Source organism: Crassostrea angulata, chromosome 6 (genome assembly GCF_025612915.1).
Source record: "Crassostrea angulata isolate pt1a10 chromosome 6, ASM2561291v2, whole genome shotgun sequence".
NCBI lineage: Eukaryota > Metazoa > Mollusca > Bivalvia > Ostreida > Ostreidae > Magallana > Magallana angulata.
In genome coordinates, this window is record NC_069116.1 from 17798916 (window position 1) to 17817500 (window position 18585).

Genomic DNA, 18585 nt, shown 5'->3' on the forward strand with positions numbered 1-18585 from the left:
TTATCTTTATTTCTTATCATTTAATAAAACATTTTCAAATCATAAAATGTGAAGTGTCTCTGATTAAAAACGTAAATAATGTAAATGAAGCGGTGCGTAAGAAATACAAAACAACAACAGCAACAGTATTCAAAATGGATGCGCCTTCAGCTGATGCAGAGCTATTGAGCTGAATTTAAAGGATTAAACACAAATAGTGAGTTTAAATTTGAACCGACTGAATTGAAAACGAAGGAAAATAATGCGATAGCTTGTAATGTTATTCAATTTGCAGAACGATTTGTTAAAACTTGTTTTCATGTGAGATCACTGGATATGCAACTAGGCATAACCATGCAATGAGAGGCGATCGTGGACGAAAATGGTTGATATATCGTCAAAGAATAGTATGTATAAACGACTTCTGTAAACGTTGCGGTAACTAGATAGCCAGTGATGTACTTAAATGGTATATCTGCCGCTTGAAATGTGCCGAACGAGTTGATGCACTACTCATACCTTTGCTTTACGATACTTATGATTGACATTAAAAAAAGAGTGGCATGCAACTCTTCTCGAGGTCAACTCAACCAAACTTCGCGTGATTGTATATAAGTCTAGAGCATCACAAAAAATAAAATAGTATGTGCAAAAAAATCGACAAATTAGTTAGAAATTTGTAAAAACATTTATTTATCGTCCACATCCAAGTCAATCTTGTTGGTGTCACTCTGCTCATCTTAATATTTTTCGCTTTGTATTAAAATACCTGTTTTCCGTTCATTGGTTTAACAAATAAAAAGTAATTACCTTCAAAGTATTTTTGGTAGCATAGTTGTTTTTTAAATTTCTTTATCAAAGGGTATTATTTGATAAATAAAATTTCAGTGTTTAAAAACATTCCTTAAGGTTTCGATAAGTGTCATCGTATGTAAAATATTTTCAACAGCATTTACGATTATGTTACATAATCAACAAAATGGATACTAGTATTAAAACATACACAATAAAACTGTGTACTCGTCTTATATTTTTTTAATTTTTGAAATATTATTTCTTGTCCACCAAAGTTGTTTTTAATTAGATAACAGTTTACTTTGATTGACCAAGACAGCATCCGCATTACTAGTATTTTAACAAACAAACAATCTGAATAAAATACCCCGGGAAACCTATACTAGTAATATCTGTGCATCAAAACTTATAATATATCTTTTCTAAGAGATCAACATTATAAATACTGGATTTTTTAAAAGAACAATTCAGATACTGGATAATTCTAAAATAATTTTCATTGCCAAAAATTTACAGACATTGGCCATTTTAAATACAATTATTTATTTATCTTGGTTTTATATTTTGATAGGTATTATATATTGAATTTATAAACCACACAATACACACATACACAGCAACAATTTAAAAAGTAAAAACAGAATTATATCTCAGCTAATGAATCTTTAAAAATATGATTTAAAAACGTCGTCAGGATCGTTCTTGAATATATGCATACAGAAGATGCATTATTATTAAGGAACTACTCTGGGGATTGTATTTGAACAAATGTTATTTCATTCTCGGGGTGAATTGTGTTAAATTGCATCGAACTGTTCGTCTCTTTTTTGAACGTTTTGACTGCTTTGAAAAAACATTTTGACATGATTTTTATGTTTTTAGTTTCCTTCATTTTCTTCTCCTCGTCAATATCATCCTTATATTCACTTAAGTCATCCAACAAACGGAGAACCGAATAATATCTTGTTATGCTCTTTTTACTTCTTTTTTCCGTCGTGCTTTTCAAACTGCTGTGTTGTTTAAAAATTTCTGAACACGAAGTCGATGGCGTAACTTCAACACTTCGATCCCAATGGTTTGCATTCTTCAGGAAAGGTAGTCGATTAACTAGTCCTCTTACTAGCACAATATCTTCAAATAATTCTATCATTCTAAGTTTGTTATATTTAAGATAAGACTTTCTTTCTTGGTGTACAACAGAAAATGTCGTAGACATAACGGCAACCAACGCATTGAACAAGTGAATGAAAGAAAGTATTGCAAACACAACAAATATTGTGTATGCTAGCCACGGGACCCTTGACTGGTTTAACACATCTATATTGTTTAAACCTACTCCTAAGTTAAACATCGTCAGAAGAGCACTTCCAAAGTCGTCAAACTCCTCTACATTATCCGTACCACGGAATAGCATGTACATTACTGTTGTAAACGAAACCAATAACCACAGGAAAACCAAGGCAAAAGGAACGAAATCCTCCAAAAATCCTGATTTTATCATGTATGTGAAAGAGACAAGATTTTTGCTGAACGGGGAAAAATAAAGCATGAAGTACCAACCAAATATCAATACAAGCACTAAATGAAAGTCTGAATGTGTTTTAAAAAATATATAAAAGCATTCTGCCAGTGCACCGATGGCTATAACTAACAAGCAAATGACGTAGTCCAAATTATGGAACATTAAACCAAAATTACGAGAGTTTCCAAATGCGCTCGTGCAACGTCCAACTAGTTTTAGGACACAAGAAACTCCAAACATAAAGTACGGTATTCCAACCACTAAATTCATGAACAACACTGCATAGAATTCTTCTCCAATATCACAAGACGTTGCTTTATTGTTGAGTGATATTGTCTCGTTGTGTGATGATGTCTCACTGTTTTCAGTACAAAACAACAGACGCGATTTTTCAATCATGGAAAAAGTAAACACGGACATAAATGTAAAATGTAAGATCATCCAAATGATCATAGTGTTTCTGTAAGCCTGCCATTTACGATGCAAGATAAAATGTACCAATTTATGGTTAAGGATTTGAAATGCTTCACAGCAAGTGCATTTAAGATCGAAAAGACTTTCTAATATGGTGAGATTCCATTCATTTTTTTCTACTTGTTGATAATTTATCAATCGATCAAATTCAGTCACATCATATTCCCGAATATCAAATATACCATCTTTGACATTTTTGAAGCGATAAACATTCTCAATTTTGACTATGAAACCAAAAAGTTCACTAACTCCAAGTTTTGCAGATAAATGTAAGGGTGTAAGACCGGCATTGTTTTCCCAGAATAATATATCTGTTGGTTCTGTAGAATCAGCGTCACAGTTTTCAAGGAAACATTCCCATATATATTTGAATGTTTTTCTTATACGCTGGATTTTATCAGGTTTAACATCGGCATATTTGATCAAGGAATGGAATACAGTGTCACCCTTTTCGTTTTTGTACCATACTTTAGCTTTATTTAAAATCAAATAATCAATTATATCCTTGTCAATTCCTTCCGACTTAGCTGCAAGGGCTGCAACGCTTAATGGCAGCTGTCCCATGAAAATGGTGTTCTTAAATTCGTTTCCCACTGCACATAAACAGAGTAGTTGTTCACGCAATTGCTCTTTTGCTGCTTTTTCCAGGATAATTTTCACAGCTTCTATATTTTTTATTGCTATTGCAACATGAAGGGGTGTCTGACCTTGGTATGGACTTATATCTGTTAGCGCAGAACTTTTTTTCATGGGTTTTTTTAATGGATATTGTTTATCATCTTTTTTCGTTTCTTTGTCACAATTACTCCTTTGTTCCATTAAATACTCAGGATTATGATTCAAAACAGTTTTAAAAAATCCAATTGTATTCTCGTACTTTAACGCTAGGTGTAACAGTGACTCTCTGTTGTATTTATTTTTTGCGTCTTCATTTAATGTCTTAAGATTAAGTGGAGTTTTTTCTAGATAACCATCAATTTTATTTTTGTCTCCACTTTTAAAAACTTCAATTAATTTTTCTAAATCAGGATTGGTTCCTCTTTTTTCTTTCTCCATACCTGTCATGAAATTACAAAAGTTTGTGTAAAATTATCATATATTGATACTAGTTTCTAATTTAGATAATAAGATTTGTAAAAATGATTAAGATTACCTGTTGATAATTTCAAAACATTTTTATTTATTTTTAAGGAAAAGCAATAATGTATGATACGATTTTTATTGTAACTACACACAGATTATATCATATTTTGTTTAACAAAATACTTAAAAGTTACATGTATATATGCCGTATTCCATGAATATGTTTAAAGAAAGAAACGGTTGTGTTATTACTTATAAAAAATAGAAATTGAAAATTATGGATATTATTTAAACATATATTTAGAATCTACAATTGTCACTCGCATTTGGCAATTGCCATACAATCAACTTTTAATACGCAATTAAAACCACAGTCTGTATTCAATTAAAATAAAAATCAAATCGTAAAATCTATATATACTCGATCCGATCCCAGTTGTAATCAAAGTAATTGCGAACAGAATCATACAAGTTGAAATGCATGACAGATTTGCAAGAATTACTTAGCTTAGTTGTTTTAAAATGGTTTGTACACTTATTGGTCATATCATGCATATCGATCAATGCACCGCCAAAAAGGTGGTATATTTGTTTAATTATATTGTTAACAATAGGAAAGCTCTACAGGAGTAAACATGTCATCAACGTTATTAAAGGGGCACAGTCACGACTTTGGTCAAATTCTATCTTTCTGATTTTATTATTTACAATGCTTTAAGAATACATTACTAGTTATCAATGAAAGGACTATATATGATAAGGGCCTAAAATGGCCCCTTAAGATGAAAATTATAATTTTACTATCATTCTTCGTTTTCTTAGTACAGATATGTATGTGATTTGTTTACATAATATTCATTTTGGTTCAAGTGCCCACAATTTAGAATTATGACATTGTAAAAGACAACCTTTTCCTGCCATTTTTGCATTTTTAGCGTAAAACAGCTTGTTTTCAAGCAGTTTTTCCTTCCGAAAACATAGAGCGCATTCTTGAACAAATAAAATAGTTTAATCAGAGATGTATCTAGCCAAGACTAATAAGTGACCAAAAATATTCCTTGTTCAAGGATGCGCTCTATATTTCCCATTCGTAAATAGATAAGAAAAATGTTAATTTTTGGCTTATTTTGATTGAATTATAGAAATGACGTTACTTCTGACGTCATATACTGCCAGTGAGTGCAAATAAATCAAATAAATAGATGAAAGATATATTTTATATCAACTCTTCTAAAAAATTAGTTAACATTTTATTGTACTCGAAACGTTTAAAAAAAGACGAGTTATGGGGGCCAAATTTAACTTTTATCATACATGTATATACATGTAGTTCTTTGAGAGTCAGTCGTACAGTTGTATATTTAAATAAGATACAGAACTCACAATTCTTTGTCATGTAAACAAGGCTTGTGTCCCGTTTTTGTTTACAGTGTACATAGGTTTAATATATATTATTTTCAAGCTGATTTGTCTGTCCTCTATTCATTTTAAGCATATAAAAAACAGGTCTTAGGGTTAAACACATTCATCTTTGGTCTAAAACTGGAATTTTTACTTTAACGTTCAAATTGTAAACAAATTTTAAAGCTCTGTTTACATTACAAAGAGTTGTAAATTGCTGTAACTCGCTTACACCTCAACAACAAAACACGCTAATGGCGGAGTTGCCAATCTCTGTAATTTATGTCTCTGGTTTTATAAACAAATATTGAAAAATGTATATTAATATATAATACCTTAATGAATAAACACCCGGCCCATCGGACCTATATGTTACTTTATAAACACGAGTAGCAAATAAATAAATACCTTAGTGAACCATTGTAATTATTGAAATCGGGGGGGGGGGGGGGGGGGGGGGAATTGACCTGACAATGCCACTTTAAGTATTATGCGACTCAATTTTGTGAAAAATGCAGTCATTCCTTTTCAGTTGAATATTAGTGTCTTTGTGGTTTAATTTAAATTGAAAGTGCCCAGTGATGATTGCATTGTAAGTTTTGCCGTTATTTGTTTTGATGGGACTCTAGGGATATCATTTTAATATGATTTACATATGTATGACTGATAGGCAAATATCAATTTTTGTTGTTTTTCTACGAACCGTAAAAGCGTATATATTTTCCTTATCCTAGGGAGTTTTAGTGTCTGTAGCTTGCAACTCCACATGAAATTATCTTTTTATATTTGATAACTTGTCAATGATTTATTACTACTAATAACTTTTAGACCCTTCACTTTGACAAATTTTAGTGTTTAGTACAGTTGCCTTACGCAACTATTTTTAAAATTCAATTTTCGATTTCCGCCATTACATGTACGGTCCTTTTACACATTTTTTGCATGTAAACTTAACCGACTGATTACCTTGACATATTGTGAAGCTATCTACAATCGATGCGCTCCAACAGGTAGATGGATTTACTTTTTCAACTTTTTTACTCTTGTCTTGATCTTGTTTTCTACCTTCGTCTGCCATTTCTGTTATATTTGGCTACGTATAACTGATTCCGCCAAAAACCACATGTATTTTCACGTTTACTTAAACCTGTAAAATAATAGAATATTATACTAAAGGCAAGAACATATCTTATCATATATCTTATAACTACTTTATCAGGCACGTAGCAGCCGGGGTGGGGCTTCCCCCTCCGCATTTTTCTCGCAGCAAACATTTTTATGAAACTTACATATAAAAAGTGAATTAAAATGGAGTTCCCCCGCCTAATATTTTTGGGAGGATGTAACTTGAAGGGATATGAAGGGAAATAATTGAAGATGAAGCTATAAGTGCGCTACTCTACTCTACTCTACTCAGTTTTGCTGTTGTAAAGTCGTTTCTCTAGGCCAAATTATGACGTTGGAAATGACATTGTATGCAGTCAATTATTCTTTTATATGGCAACTTTGAGACTCCAGTGTAAACAAGTTTTGACAAAACTTCTACATAAGAGCAGAACAATTATGCAATCTTAATCTTGTCAGTAACTGACTTAATGTAATTGATCCATAAAATGTCACAAGAAATGGAATAAAGACGGCATGATAAATACAAAACGTTAAACAATAGAAGTCGTTTTTTGCAATGATTCAATTTTAATAATTTTACATTTGCTTGAAATACTTGACATTTATATTGTCTTAAGACAAGGAAAACTATTGATGTATACTCTTTAACAGACTTTTACAGACTTGATTCATAGTCATGTTTGTGTATTGTTCTCCTATTAACGGTAGTTGTATATTTATATTTAAAAGCTCATTTTAAAAGGAGATCAATAGACAAACATGTGATCATTGTTAAACAGAAAAAATATTTCTTCTAATGTTCGCTTTGTCGGTTGTATGTATATTTTGACCTGTTGAATATTATAAATCACCACGCAATTTCTAACCCCAGGTAACTTTGTGAGAGCACGTGGCGTGTTAGGTAGCACACATTTTCCACGGCGATACTATTTGTCAATACCTATTTCAGTTCATTCCAGTCGAATTAAGTTTGTATCGAACACTGATCATTTTAAAAACGTCATGGAAGACGTCCTTTTTTATAAAACACAATTTACATGTACATGATTCATTTAAATCAAGATCGACTTGATTTTTTTTTATTTACAAGGTATACAACAGCATGTAACTGAAATAACCATAATTAAAAAAACAATGGCATACCAAATGATTATTGATCTTATTCTTTTCCATTTCAAGTTAAAGGTAAATCGGAATACTATTTCTGCTTCATCACAATCTGCTCAATATTGCTACAATTATAAATATCTTTGTGCCAAAATTACATTCATCCACTAAAATGAAACAAGTCAAGATTTCTCTGCTTTGAAACGTTCCCTCTATCGCTCTAGATTTAATACACAACCAAATATAAAAAGTGCACAAAGAGTTTGTATTGCAAACGGCAGGAAAAGTACCCGGATAATAATGATGAACATCTTTGCAAGGAGTCTCGATAATTTCCGACTGCATAAAAGTTGTCAGATTTGTCCTTAATAAATCCCTAATAATATATACTAAATACCCCTTAAAGCAGATTAGAGACGATACAATAAATTGAGAGCTCCCCTTTAAATAATTTGAAAAAAATTACTGTAATGACTCTAAAAAGCTCAAGAAAATCAAGATACGGGGTAAACAGGTTAAAAATGAAATAAAATAAAAGACAAAATTTCTATAAAAATATCATCCAAAATTGATAAAAAGGTAAGGATATAATTGTCATTACCAAAAACATTATTTGTAACCGAACATATGTTTGAAAATTGCAATTGCACAAGTACACGTAAAATGCAACTTTTTAACACGCAAGGAATTGTAGGTCCCAGTCGTCCATCAGAATTGTTCATACTTGGAGCTACAGACCAAAAACGAGATCTACTTGAAAATTTGAAAACTGTTCTGTTTTGTTTTTCATTTTCAATTTAAATTATGACATCTCTGCAAAGATCAACCACTGAGACCATTTTTTAAATTTTACACCTAGATAAAATCTCTTTTTGTCAGCGGTGGAATAAATAAGTTGCAGAGAAAAACTGAAAAAACAAATTGATGGACCGAGAAATTCCTTACAGGCGAAAAATATTAAAAATTAACGTTTTAACAGTTTTTTTCGCTCGTCCCAAAATTTGCCAAAATTTTTAAAATGTGCAGCATTTTTAATTTGCCCAAATCATTTTTTGCAATTTAAAAAGTTTCTAATAGAAAATAATACATATTTTTATTTCTGCGTATTATAAAATTCTCGTTTTAAAAGACATTTCGAAAAAAAGCGAAACTTAGATTATCGAAAAAATTTACCGGATATACGATATTATGCCGGATTAAAACGTAGTGTATAAATTACATTTCCAATAGCAATTAGTAAAAAAAATCTTTCTTACCATTAATTGAAATTTATTGAGAGTTCTATCTAAAGTGTTTTGACTAGTTAATTATATCAAGATGATGCTCCAATGGTTTCAAATTAAGACATAAAAAGCAATGCATAAAAAATATTAATAATGCATTTCCTTGCATAGTGTTTTATATTATATATTATATCAAAAAATGATAAAAAAAATAAAAAAAATAATTGTTTTATTTTCAAAATCAAAACTGTTTACCATTTAATCATTTTATTTATTGTTTAAGTGTTTTTGCAAAAAATGTGACATACTCACATCCAAGTTTTGCTGCAACGAAGTCTGGTTTTTCTACGCCGAATATTCGTGGCAATTTCTTGCAGTCAAATTACACGGTCACTTTGTCTGTCTCTTCAGATCTGATAGGTTTTGCAAAATCACGGGTCTATTTAACAAGAAATTCGAGTAGAAAAATTATGCAATCTGTGTAAACTGAAACCTTAACATGGAATTTTCAATGGTGTAATTTTTCCCTTTGAATCAACATCTAAAACAAACATAATTGATAGTTGATAGAGCTTGACTGAATACCCGTTTATTTCCTAAATAAAACGATTATTTCTTATTTTAAGAATATGCCCTACTTTTAAAGTAAAGATAATTGCTTATACGTCCCTTGAAATGATCTAAAAAACGGCATGGTAGGGGTAGAATACTTCATGTCTTCTCAAGTATTGAGCAATAGAAAATTTTGTTTGAAGTCCTGAGTTGAAAGGGACTTACACACGTTTTTTGATGTTTAGAATTGTTTACTTGTGTATATTGAATGATTGACTAAAATTTAAATGTCTTATATTCGTTTACAAATAGTTCAAAGTAAACTTCCAACAAATAAACTTCGTCAATCTAAAAGACTAGATTCCCTACATTTCATTTAATTTGACTTTGAATTTGAATAAGAGGTAGAAATTATAATATGTTATCTTAATATGATTAAATTTAGAGTCTTATATTTTCATAATTTATGTATAACTCATAATGAAAATAACCATTTATCTCGAAATTCAAATCAACTTGAAGAGTGTTTTCAAAAGAGGTACATGTATCATTCATATTTTAGTAAAAACATTGAAATAATGGATTATTAATCGATAACATGTTAATAAGTAATTGATTACATTCGAATTTAAAACAAAAATGAGTGTAATCGATTATCAATCGATTACATTTTTAAGTTATCGCACCCTTGCCTGTAGCAGATTTATGTAGATTTGCAATATTTAGTACTTAACTAACATTTCTTAACGATAAACTTAATTGGTAACATTTTGTAACTTTTTAATATGGAATTGAATGCTATCGTTTCAGTTTAAAAAAATGTCCATTGGCATCAAGAGTGCAAAAACTTAATCGAAGGTATGCATACGGGATATTAAATATTACGTACGAATACTGTTTTGTTTGTATGATAAGCAATACTATCTAGGTGATAAAGGTACTTTGGCATGACAATAACATTAGCTTTATTAAGTTAACATTTGCAACTTCTGGAACTTTTAGTTGGGAATATTGTTTCCATTTTCCAATAACAATGTAGTATATTATAGTTTGGATATTTTTAGCAGTCACAGCAAAAATATTACTGTTAGGGCCCTATGTGTTGTAACGGGAATCAAGATTTAGCACATAGAGATTTTCTCTGTTTGGGAATGATTAAGTTAGGGAATAGCCCGGTAGGATGTCACTCAGGTTTCTACTGGTTGCGAAGGAAAATCAAAGTACTGAAAGTACTGAAAAGCGCTAACCTAGCTTGGTTCTAAAGGAAATTTACTTTGTGCAAGCTTAGTTAGAAATGAGACTTATCGACATAATGTTAATTAATATTAATTGAAAGTAACTAATGCCAGAAGGGTCGAAATGGCGTTTAAGTTGTACTTATCCAAAATTTATCCTTATTTAATTTAATTCGGTTAAGAAAATTTGGTCGAAATTACGTTTCTTTTAAATATACATGTATATTATGATTTATCATATACACTTAAAGTTAATTTAAATCAAAGCTGAACACGACTTCTAAATGGACACCTGCCTGAATCATGTTATATAAAAGCCTTTGATTTTGTTACACTTTATTTCACATCTGTACCTTGTGTGCGACGTGTTAAATACGTTTGTTTGACAAATGTCTGCACTTGTATTGTCGTTATACGCGTGCATTTTCTTTATAAAGGTATTGCATTGACCATTCTAATTGATGTTGTGAATCTTCTTCTGCATATGTACTGCATTTATCTGGTAAGTTGTTGCGTCTAAGTAACAAATGTAAGCGACGTAAAATATACGTCCACACAGATGAGATCTACTATGCAAACTTAAAGTGTTTAGTTCCTTATATATGTGCTGCGAGGAAAGCGGCGAACACCAAGAACTATATGTGGCTATTTACAAGTCGTTTTGATTTTTCTACATTCCAGCTTCTGTTTATGCACTCACAAGATTAGCTTTTTTAAAAGCTAAGAAACTCAGCCACTGGAATATATATATACATTTTAGGTGACAAGAGACTACACACTCTACATGTATAAAAATACAAGATATAAATATTTTGAATAATAATATGCAGATGTACATATATTTTTATAACTGTATGTGAGGAGGCATGTGTGTAGCAGTGTACACGTATACAATGCAGTTTGACCTAAAACTGACCAGTCTCATAACTTCTTCGAATTTCACTAACACGGACTGTCTAGTAATTCCTTCCCAGAATTCCAATTTACGCAAGCGCTTTTGAAGTTTCACTATAACTTAATAAATCAGCCCGAAGGCTGACTATAATCACTGCGTAGCAGCCCCTGCAGTGATGTACGTAAGCCCTGCACATTAGATTCACAATAGCCCTTGCAGTTATGTGCGTAAACCCATGAAACTGGTTCCCCAACCAGTTTAAATGATGTATATTTCTGCTCATAGGGGGCAGTTATTCGATGCACCGGAAGTAGAAGTCTAACGCCAATAAAGCGCTGAGCTATGCTTAGCGCTTTAAAAAGAAACGATTCCGTAAAACAATTGTTATAGATAGTTTCAAACTCTCTAAATTTTAAAACTTAAATGTAACAAAGATACCATAATGTTATTTTTATTTTTATACAAAAGAAATTATATTCCCCTTTTATAGGCAATTCTTGCAATTGTTTCCCTTTCGTTTCTTTAAAAACAACTTTTGAATTACATTTATAAACTAGTTTTCAACTTATTATGACAAAAACCTACTGTTGGTTTGGTAAACATTGTTTTCAAAATAATATTTTAGAGTTTTTTTCGTGCAGTATGATTGAATTGATAAAAAAAATCTACTCATGATTATTCATTTTCATATTTGGCAGATACAAAAAGTTTACCTTATCAACGATCCAAAAAGCTATGAAATTTCTACTTATATTCTCAAAATCGCTGTAATGATTATTCACTTCATTTATTGACAATTACCATTTCGGCATACAGTCATGAATATGAGTTACATAAAACAAAACATTAAACATTGCATGCAAAAGTTAAACATTAACTAATAAATCTACACTACACATCTACAATGGACAAAACATTGGGTGAACAAAACTAGGCTTGTGCGAGGACTATTATTGGTATTCATAAAATTGTATAAGTGTTCATTGTTGATTTTCCTTTTTAGCGTTGAAACAGTTTTTGAGAAAACAACATATCCTTCTAGCAGCTGTAATGTTTTCAGGATTGAAAACTTCCTTAATGAGATTGACATTTGCATATGTGTTCACATTAGATATATCATTATAATTCAATCTACATTGGTCATATTTTGAACAAAACAATACAAAGTGTTTCTCATCTTCAATAAACAATTTGCAAAAATTACACAGACGTTTTTCTCTTGGAGTAGGAGGTTTAGAATATCTACCAGTTTCAATAAATAATGAATGAGCACTGATTCTTAGTTTTGTTAAAACAGATCTGTCACTTTTTTTAAAGGGAGTTTTAAGTATTGTTGTAGTTCATATTTTTTTTCGTTTACCATTTTGCTATAAAAAGACAATTTTCGAGAGTCAGCTTTACATATATTGTTTAGTTGTTCATGTATTTTGTTTTGAGAATGTTCTTTTAACTTGTTCTTTAAAATTTTGTGACATATTCAAAGAATCGATATTTAATTTTTGTAGCAATGAAGACAGTTTTCTTCGCCAAGATACTCTAGAAGACAATTTTTTCTTCTTTGAATGCAGATGTAATTATTAAAGTCATTTTTGTATTCCATATCTTCCAGTCTCTTATAAAATTTGAACATATTCTCAATACATAGATAATACAGAGGAAATTGTCCTAATTCACATAAAACAGCAAGATTTGATGCCTTTCTTTGTACCCCCAAGATGTCTTTAAAAATAAGGTGTTGTGATTTTTTCAAATGTTAATTGTTCTGAAGACATAAAATCACATTTGAGGTCGGATATCCATATTTCAGACCCATAAGTCATTGATTGATTGATATTATTTAACATAATTTCCACAGAGAAATTAATATTTGCAGGAAAATTTGTTTTCAATGCATAATATGCCTTTTTTGAGCGTTTTGATAGTTGTTCGGCTGCAAATTTCATTTTTCCATCTGATGTAAACAAAACACCAAGATATTTATATATATTTGTTATGTTAATCATTTGATGTTTGTAATAAAATCTGTACAAAGTTTTATCAACTGTTCTACCATTGAAAATCATAATGTTTGATTTTTCCATATTGACACACAGTTTCCAGTCAGAACAATATTTTCCAAGAACATCTAAGCAGTATTGTAAACCAACTGGTGAATCTGATACCAGAATGAGATTATTAGCAAAAAACATATGATTAATTGGCATAATATCAAGATAAGCAGGATATGTGACTACATTTTTGAAAAAATTAACAAAATTATCAATAAAGATATTAAAAAGAGTTTGACTTAAATTGTCACCTTGTTTGACTCCTCTGTTTGCTAAAAACTGTTCACTAATTTGATTTCCTTTTCTACAAGAGTAGTATGTATTTGTATACATATCTGTCATAAGTTTAAGGAAGTTACCACCTATTCCTTTTTTAGCTCACCTGAGCCAAAGGCTCAAGTGAGCTTTTCTGATCACAATTTTTCCGTTGTCTGTCGTTGTCGTCGTTATCGGCGTCATCGTCGTTGTTGTAAACTTTTCACATTTTCATTTTCTTATCAAGAACCACTGGGCATATATCAACAAAATTTTGCACAAAACACTACTAGGTGAAGGGGATTCAAGTTTGTTCAAATGAAGGGCCACTCCCTCTTTAAAGGGGAGATAACTGAGAATTATTGAAAAAAAATTGGGGTATTTTTCAAAAATCTTCTCAAAAACTATTCGGCCTGAAAAGCTTAAACTTGTATGTGTGTAGGCATCCTCAGGTAGTGTAGATTCAAGTTTGTTCAAGTCACGGTCCCCGGGGGTAGGGAGAAGCCACATGAGAGGGATCAAGTTTTTTCATATGAATATATAGAGAAAATCTTTAAAAATCTTCTTCTCAAAAATTATCAGGCCAGAAAAGCTCAATTTAAAAAGGGAGCATCTTCAGATAGTGTAGATTTAAGTTTGTTCAAATCATGATCCCGGGGGTAGGGAGGGGCCAGAAGAGGGGGATCAAGTTTTACTTAGGAATATATAGAGAACATCTTTAAAAATCTTCTTCTCAAAAACTTTTAAGCCAGGAATGCTTAAATTTGAGTGGAAGCATCCTCAGATAGTGTAGATTCAAGTTTGTTCAAATCATGGTCCCCGGGGGTAGGGTGGGGCCACAATTGGGAGATAAATTTTAATACAGGAATATATAGAAAACATCTTTAAAACATTTCTTTTGAAAACTTTTTGGCCAAGAAAGCTCAAATTGGCGGGTAACCATCCTCAGATAGTGTAGATTTAAGTTTGTTCAAATCATGGTCCCCAGGGGTAGGGTGGGGCCACAATAGGGGGATCAAGTTTTAAATAGGAATATATAGAGAAAATCTTTAAAAATCTTCTTCTCAAAAACTATTAGGCCAGGAGAGCTCAAATTAAAATGGAAACATCCTCAGATAGTGTAGATTCAAGTTCGTTCAAATCGTGGTCCCCGGGGGTAGGGTGGGGCCACAATTTGGGGATCAAGTTTTACATAGGAATATAAAGAGAAAATCTTTAAAAATCTTCTTCTCAAAAACTATTAGGCCAGATATGCTAAAATTTGAGTGGAAGCATCCTCAGATAGTGTAGATTCAAGTTTGTTCAAATCATGGTCCCCAGGTTAGGGTGGGGCCACAATTGGGGGATAAATTTTTATACAGGAATATATAGAGAAAATCTTTAAGAATCTTTTTAAAGATTCAAAGCTTAAACTTGTGTAGAGGCATCCTCGGGTAGTGTAAATTCAAGTTTTCAAAATCACAGTCCCTACGAAGGGCGGGGCCGGGATGGCGGTTTGAATTTTTACATAGGAATATATAGAGAAAATCTTTAAAAATATTCTGGGAAAGTTTTCGGTCCAAAACTCAGTACTTAGTGTGAAAGCACATGTTATGCAGATTTAAGTTTGATGAAACCATATTTCTCTCGAGAAAAGTGGGGCCACGAAATGGAGGGGGGGGGGGGGGTTATAAGAATAGAGAAAAATCTTCTTACAGGTACAACAACAAATTGGCAGATTTTCAATTTTTTTAGCAAGATCTACTGTACTTAGTTGTCAAGATATTTTGATACTGTAATGCTAATTTGATCAGAATTAAGGCAATTGTTGCTCAGGTGATCGATGTGGCCCCTGGGCCTCTTGTTATTTAGTTTGTATAAAAGTGCAGATCTCCACACAGTATCAATTGCTTTTAAAAAATCCACCAAACATACATATAAATTTTGCTTTTTTGTTTGAAGATATTTGTTTATTAAGGTTTTCAGTACAAACATGTTGTCAGTGGTCCTATAATTTTTTCTAAATCCACATTGATACTGACTTAGCACGTTATTTGATTCGAGATAATTATCCAAGCGTTTCTGTAAAAGGCCTGTAAAGAGTTTTCCTAAACAACTTGTAACACTGAGATCTCTATAATTGTTTGTATTATTAGGGTCGCCATTTTTTAAGAATGTATAAAGAGTGAAAGATTCCATTTTTTGGCATTTTTCCATTTTGTAGTAAGATATTAAAAAGTTTTGTGAGAGTTGGTAACAAGATATTGTGGTTGGTCTTAATAAAGTCATTCAAAATTAAGTCGGGTCCAGCACTTTTACGATTTTTCAGTTTCAAAATGCTTTGTTTTATTTCATTTTGAGTAAACAAAAAGTCCAAAGGTTTTGGCTCCATATTTAGTTCAGCATTGTTTAATAAAGTTTTGTAGTGATCAACAATTTCTGAAATTCTGACAGTTTCTGCATTAGTTTTCCTAACTTTGTTTTATTAAATTTTATTCCAGATTTGCTTTTAATTTTGTGGTGACAATGAGTTTATTTTATCTGCAATATAAATGTAAAAATTTGATTTAAGGCTTTTCCTTAGCTTATTGTAGGTCTGTATTGTCAGTATTGTAGGTCTGTAGGTCTATTGTAGATTATAAGTTTCTCAAAAAGAAAATCTTGTACATCTGATTTCTTAATTGCTGTCGAATTTTCCATCAAATCAAAACAAAATGTCAAATACTTAAATTTTGATGCTTAGAATTCATACTTTAACTTAAAATCTTAACAGTTCAACTGATTTGAAACTATGGAGAGGGCATATATATATTTATCCGGATTTTTGAAAGAATAAGGCTAGAATATGCAGACGAAACAATTTTGAGGCATAAGTGAATTTATTAAATGGGGAGTGTTTGCATTCATGCAATGCGTTATTTGGCTTAGAAAATCGATCCTAAATACAAGGTTTTCCAAAAAAACAAATTTAAAGTATTGTGAAATCTTTGATAGGTCTTTAATAATTCTTTTTTTAACATGCCTCATTCGCCCAATGAATAAATCGAAATGATGGTATATGGCATTGAAATAACGATATCTGAGCATTAGTTCTTTCTCGTTTCCCTAGTATTGAACTGAGACATAAAAACGGCATAGAACTATTACTGCGACCATATGACATAATAGAAAAATTTAAATGCTAGATTTTTTCTTATTCTTCTTATTGAGTTGAGATATGAAAACGGCCTAGAACTATCATTACAAACATACAACTTATAAGACATGATTAAGAATTCAAATGTAAGATATCCTTTGACGTAACTTTTAAAGCATACAAATTACTTATTATCCTTGACATATGACAATTGATTGGAATGCTTTTGCACTGGTTTTGTAGACTACATGTAAGCTTAGCTTTTTTCTAATATCTCTTTACAAGCTAAATCTTCAAAGTATTCTAATAATGCAAAGTGTTTGAGATTAAACAAATTCTTATACACGAAAAAATGGAAATCAAGTATATTGCATCAATTAAAGATTGTCCAGAAGTGAAAACGAAATTGTTCAAAATTGAACAGCTGTCTTAAACAAAATACAATGTTCCTCCTGTTTTTCATTTGAACTAACATATTTTACAGATTATTACAATAAAAATCCATAGAATGTCATAAGATATTCATTGAAAAACAACACGTTTTCTTATGTAATTTTGAAACTGTTCCGCAAGAGGATTGATTTGCTTTATGTAAAATGATTACAGATAGATTTCTTATCTATCTTTAGATCTCTTATCTATCTCATTGATTCCTTATCTATCCTTAGTTTCCTAATCCACTATGTTTATGCTGTTAAGGTGCCTCACTGCACCTTGAAATAATCTCTCAAATCAGCATAAAGTTACTCGATTATATATGATAAATAGCATGATGAATAAGAAGTATATGTGTCAAATAGGCGAAAAAATATGAAATTTTAGATAAAAAATGATATTTTCAAAACTTTCAATCAGAAAACATGAACAAAAGCCCCTGGCGGAATTACATGTATAAAATATTTTTCAACGTATTCTGACATTATTCAAATGTTTGCCAGGTAAACACTCTTTTTAAAAAAAACCTTTAAATAGAATTACTAAAAAAAATGACTGTTGTTCTAAAAGGGTTTTTTTGTGCAGTTTGATTTGGTTGAATATAAATACAAATTACTCATGATTAACCTATTGTGATACTTGGCAGAACAAATTCTTTTACCTATAAACAATCCAGCAACCTACTGATATATCTACCGGTATTCTTAAATTCGCAGTATTGATTATAAGTTTTTTAAGAAGACAATCTTCTAATTTGATTTCAAAATTGCTGTTGACTTCTTCATTTTAAAACAAAATGACAAATACTTAGATTTAGCATGGAGTTCAACCTTTAACTAAAAGTCTTGATAGTTTAAAATAATTTAAAACAATTGAGACAGCCTATTTCTATGCAAAATATGTTGTCCTTTTGTAGATTATACGCAGATGATAATTCAATCCAGTATGCGGATAAAAACTTAAGAAATGTCGAAAATGTGTTAAATCATGACCTTAGAATATTAGAAAAATGGTCCAATGATTGGTTACTTAAATTTAATCCTAATAAAACCAAAGTTGTATTTTTTAGCAAATCAAAACGTAATGTAACCCCAGGACTGTTTTTTCAAGATTGTCAGTTAGATATTGTTTCTTGTCATAAACATCTAGGCCTAACGCTCTCTGATGATTTGAAGTGGTCTGTGTACATCAATGATATAGTGAACATCGCTTGTAAAAAATTAGGACTACTTAAGAAACTTAAATTTACTTTAGGCAGAGACAAACTATCAAAATTATATATTACTTTTGTAAGGCCAATATTAGAATATGCTTCTGTTGTATGGGACGGTTGTTCTT

General features: G+C 31.0%; 1 protein-coding gene across 1 annotated transcript; it reads right to left on the minus strand.

Annotated features, from left to right (window-relative positions):
- Window positions 1-1516: 1516 nt before the first annotated feature.
- On the minus strand, window positions 1517-3826 carry LOC128186767 (transient receptor potential cation channel subfamily V member 5-like). The gene is made up of 2 exons (XM_052856656.1): window positions 3571-3826; window positions 1517-3495 (listed from the first exon to the last, which is right to left on the minus strand). The coding sequence occupies exons 1-2, from the start codon at window positions 3824-3826 to the stop codon at window positions 1517-1519; spliced, it is 2235 nt and encodes a 744-aa protein (XP_052712616.1).
- Window positions 3827-18585: the final 14759 nt, after the last annotated feature.

Coding starts and splice junctions, on each gene's coding strand:
- LOC128186767 (XM_052856656.1), bottom strand. CDS start 3,826: ATGGAGAAAGAAAAAAGAGGAACCAATCCTGATTTAGAAAAATTAATT. Junction 3,496..3,570: donor AATGGAACAAAGGAGTAATT/GTGACAAAGAAA, acceptor CTGCGCTAACAG/ATATAAGTCCATACCAAGGT.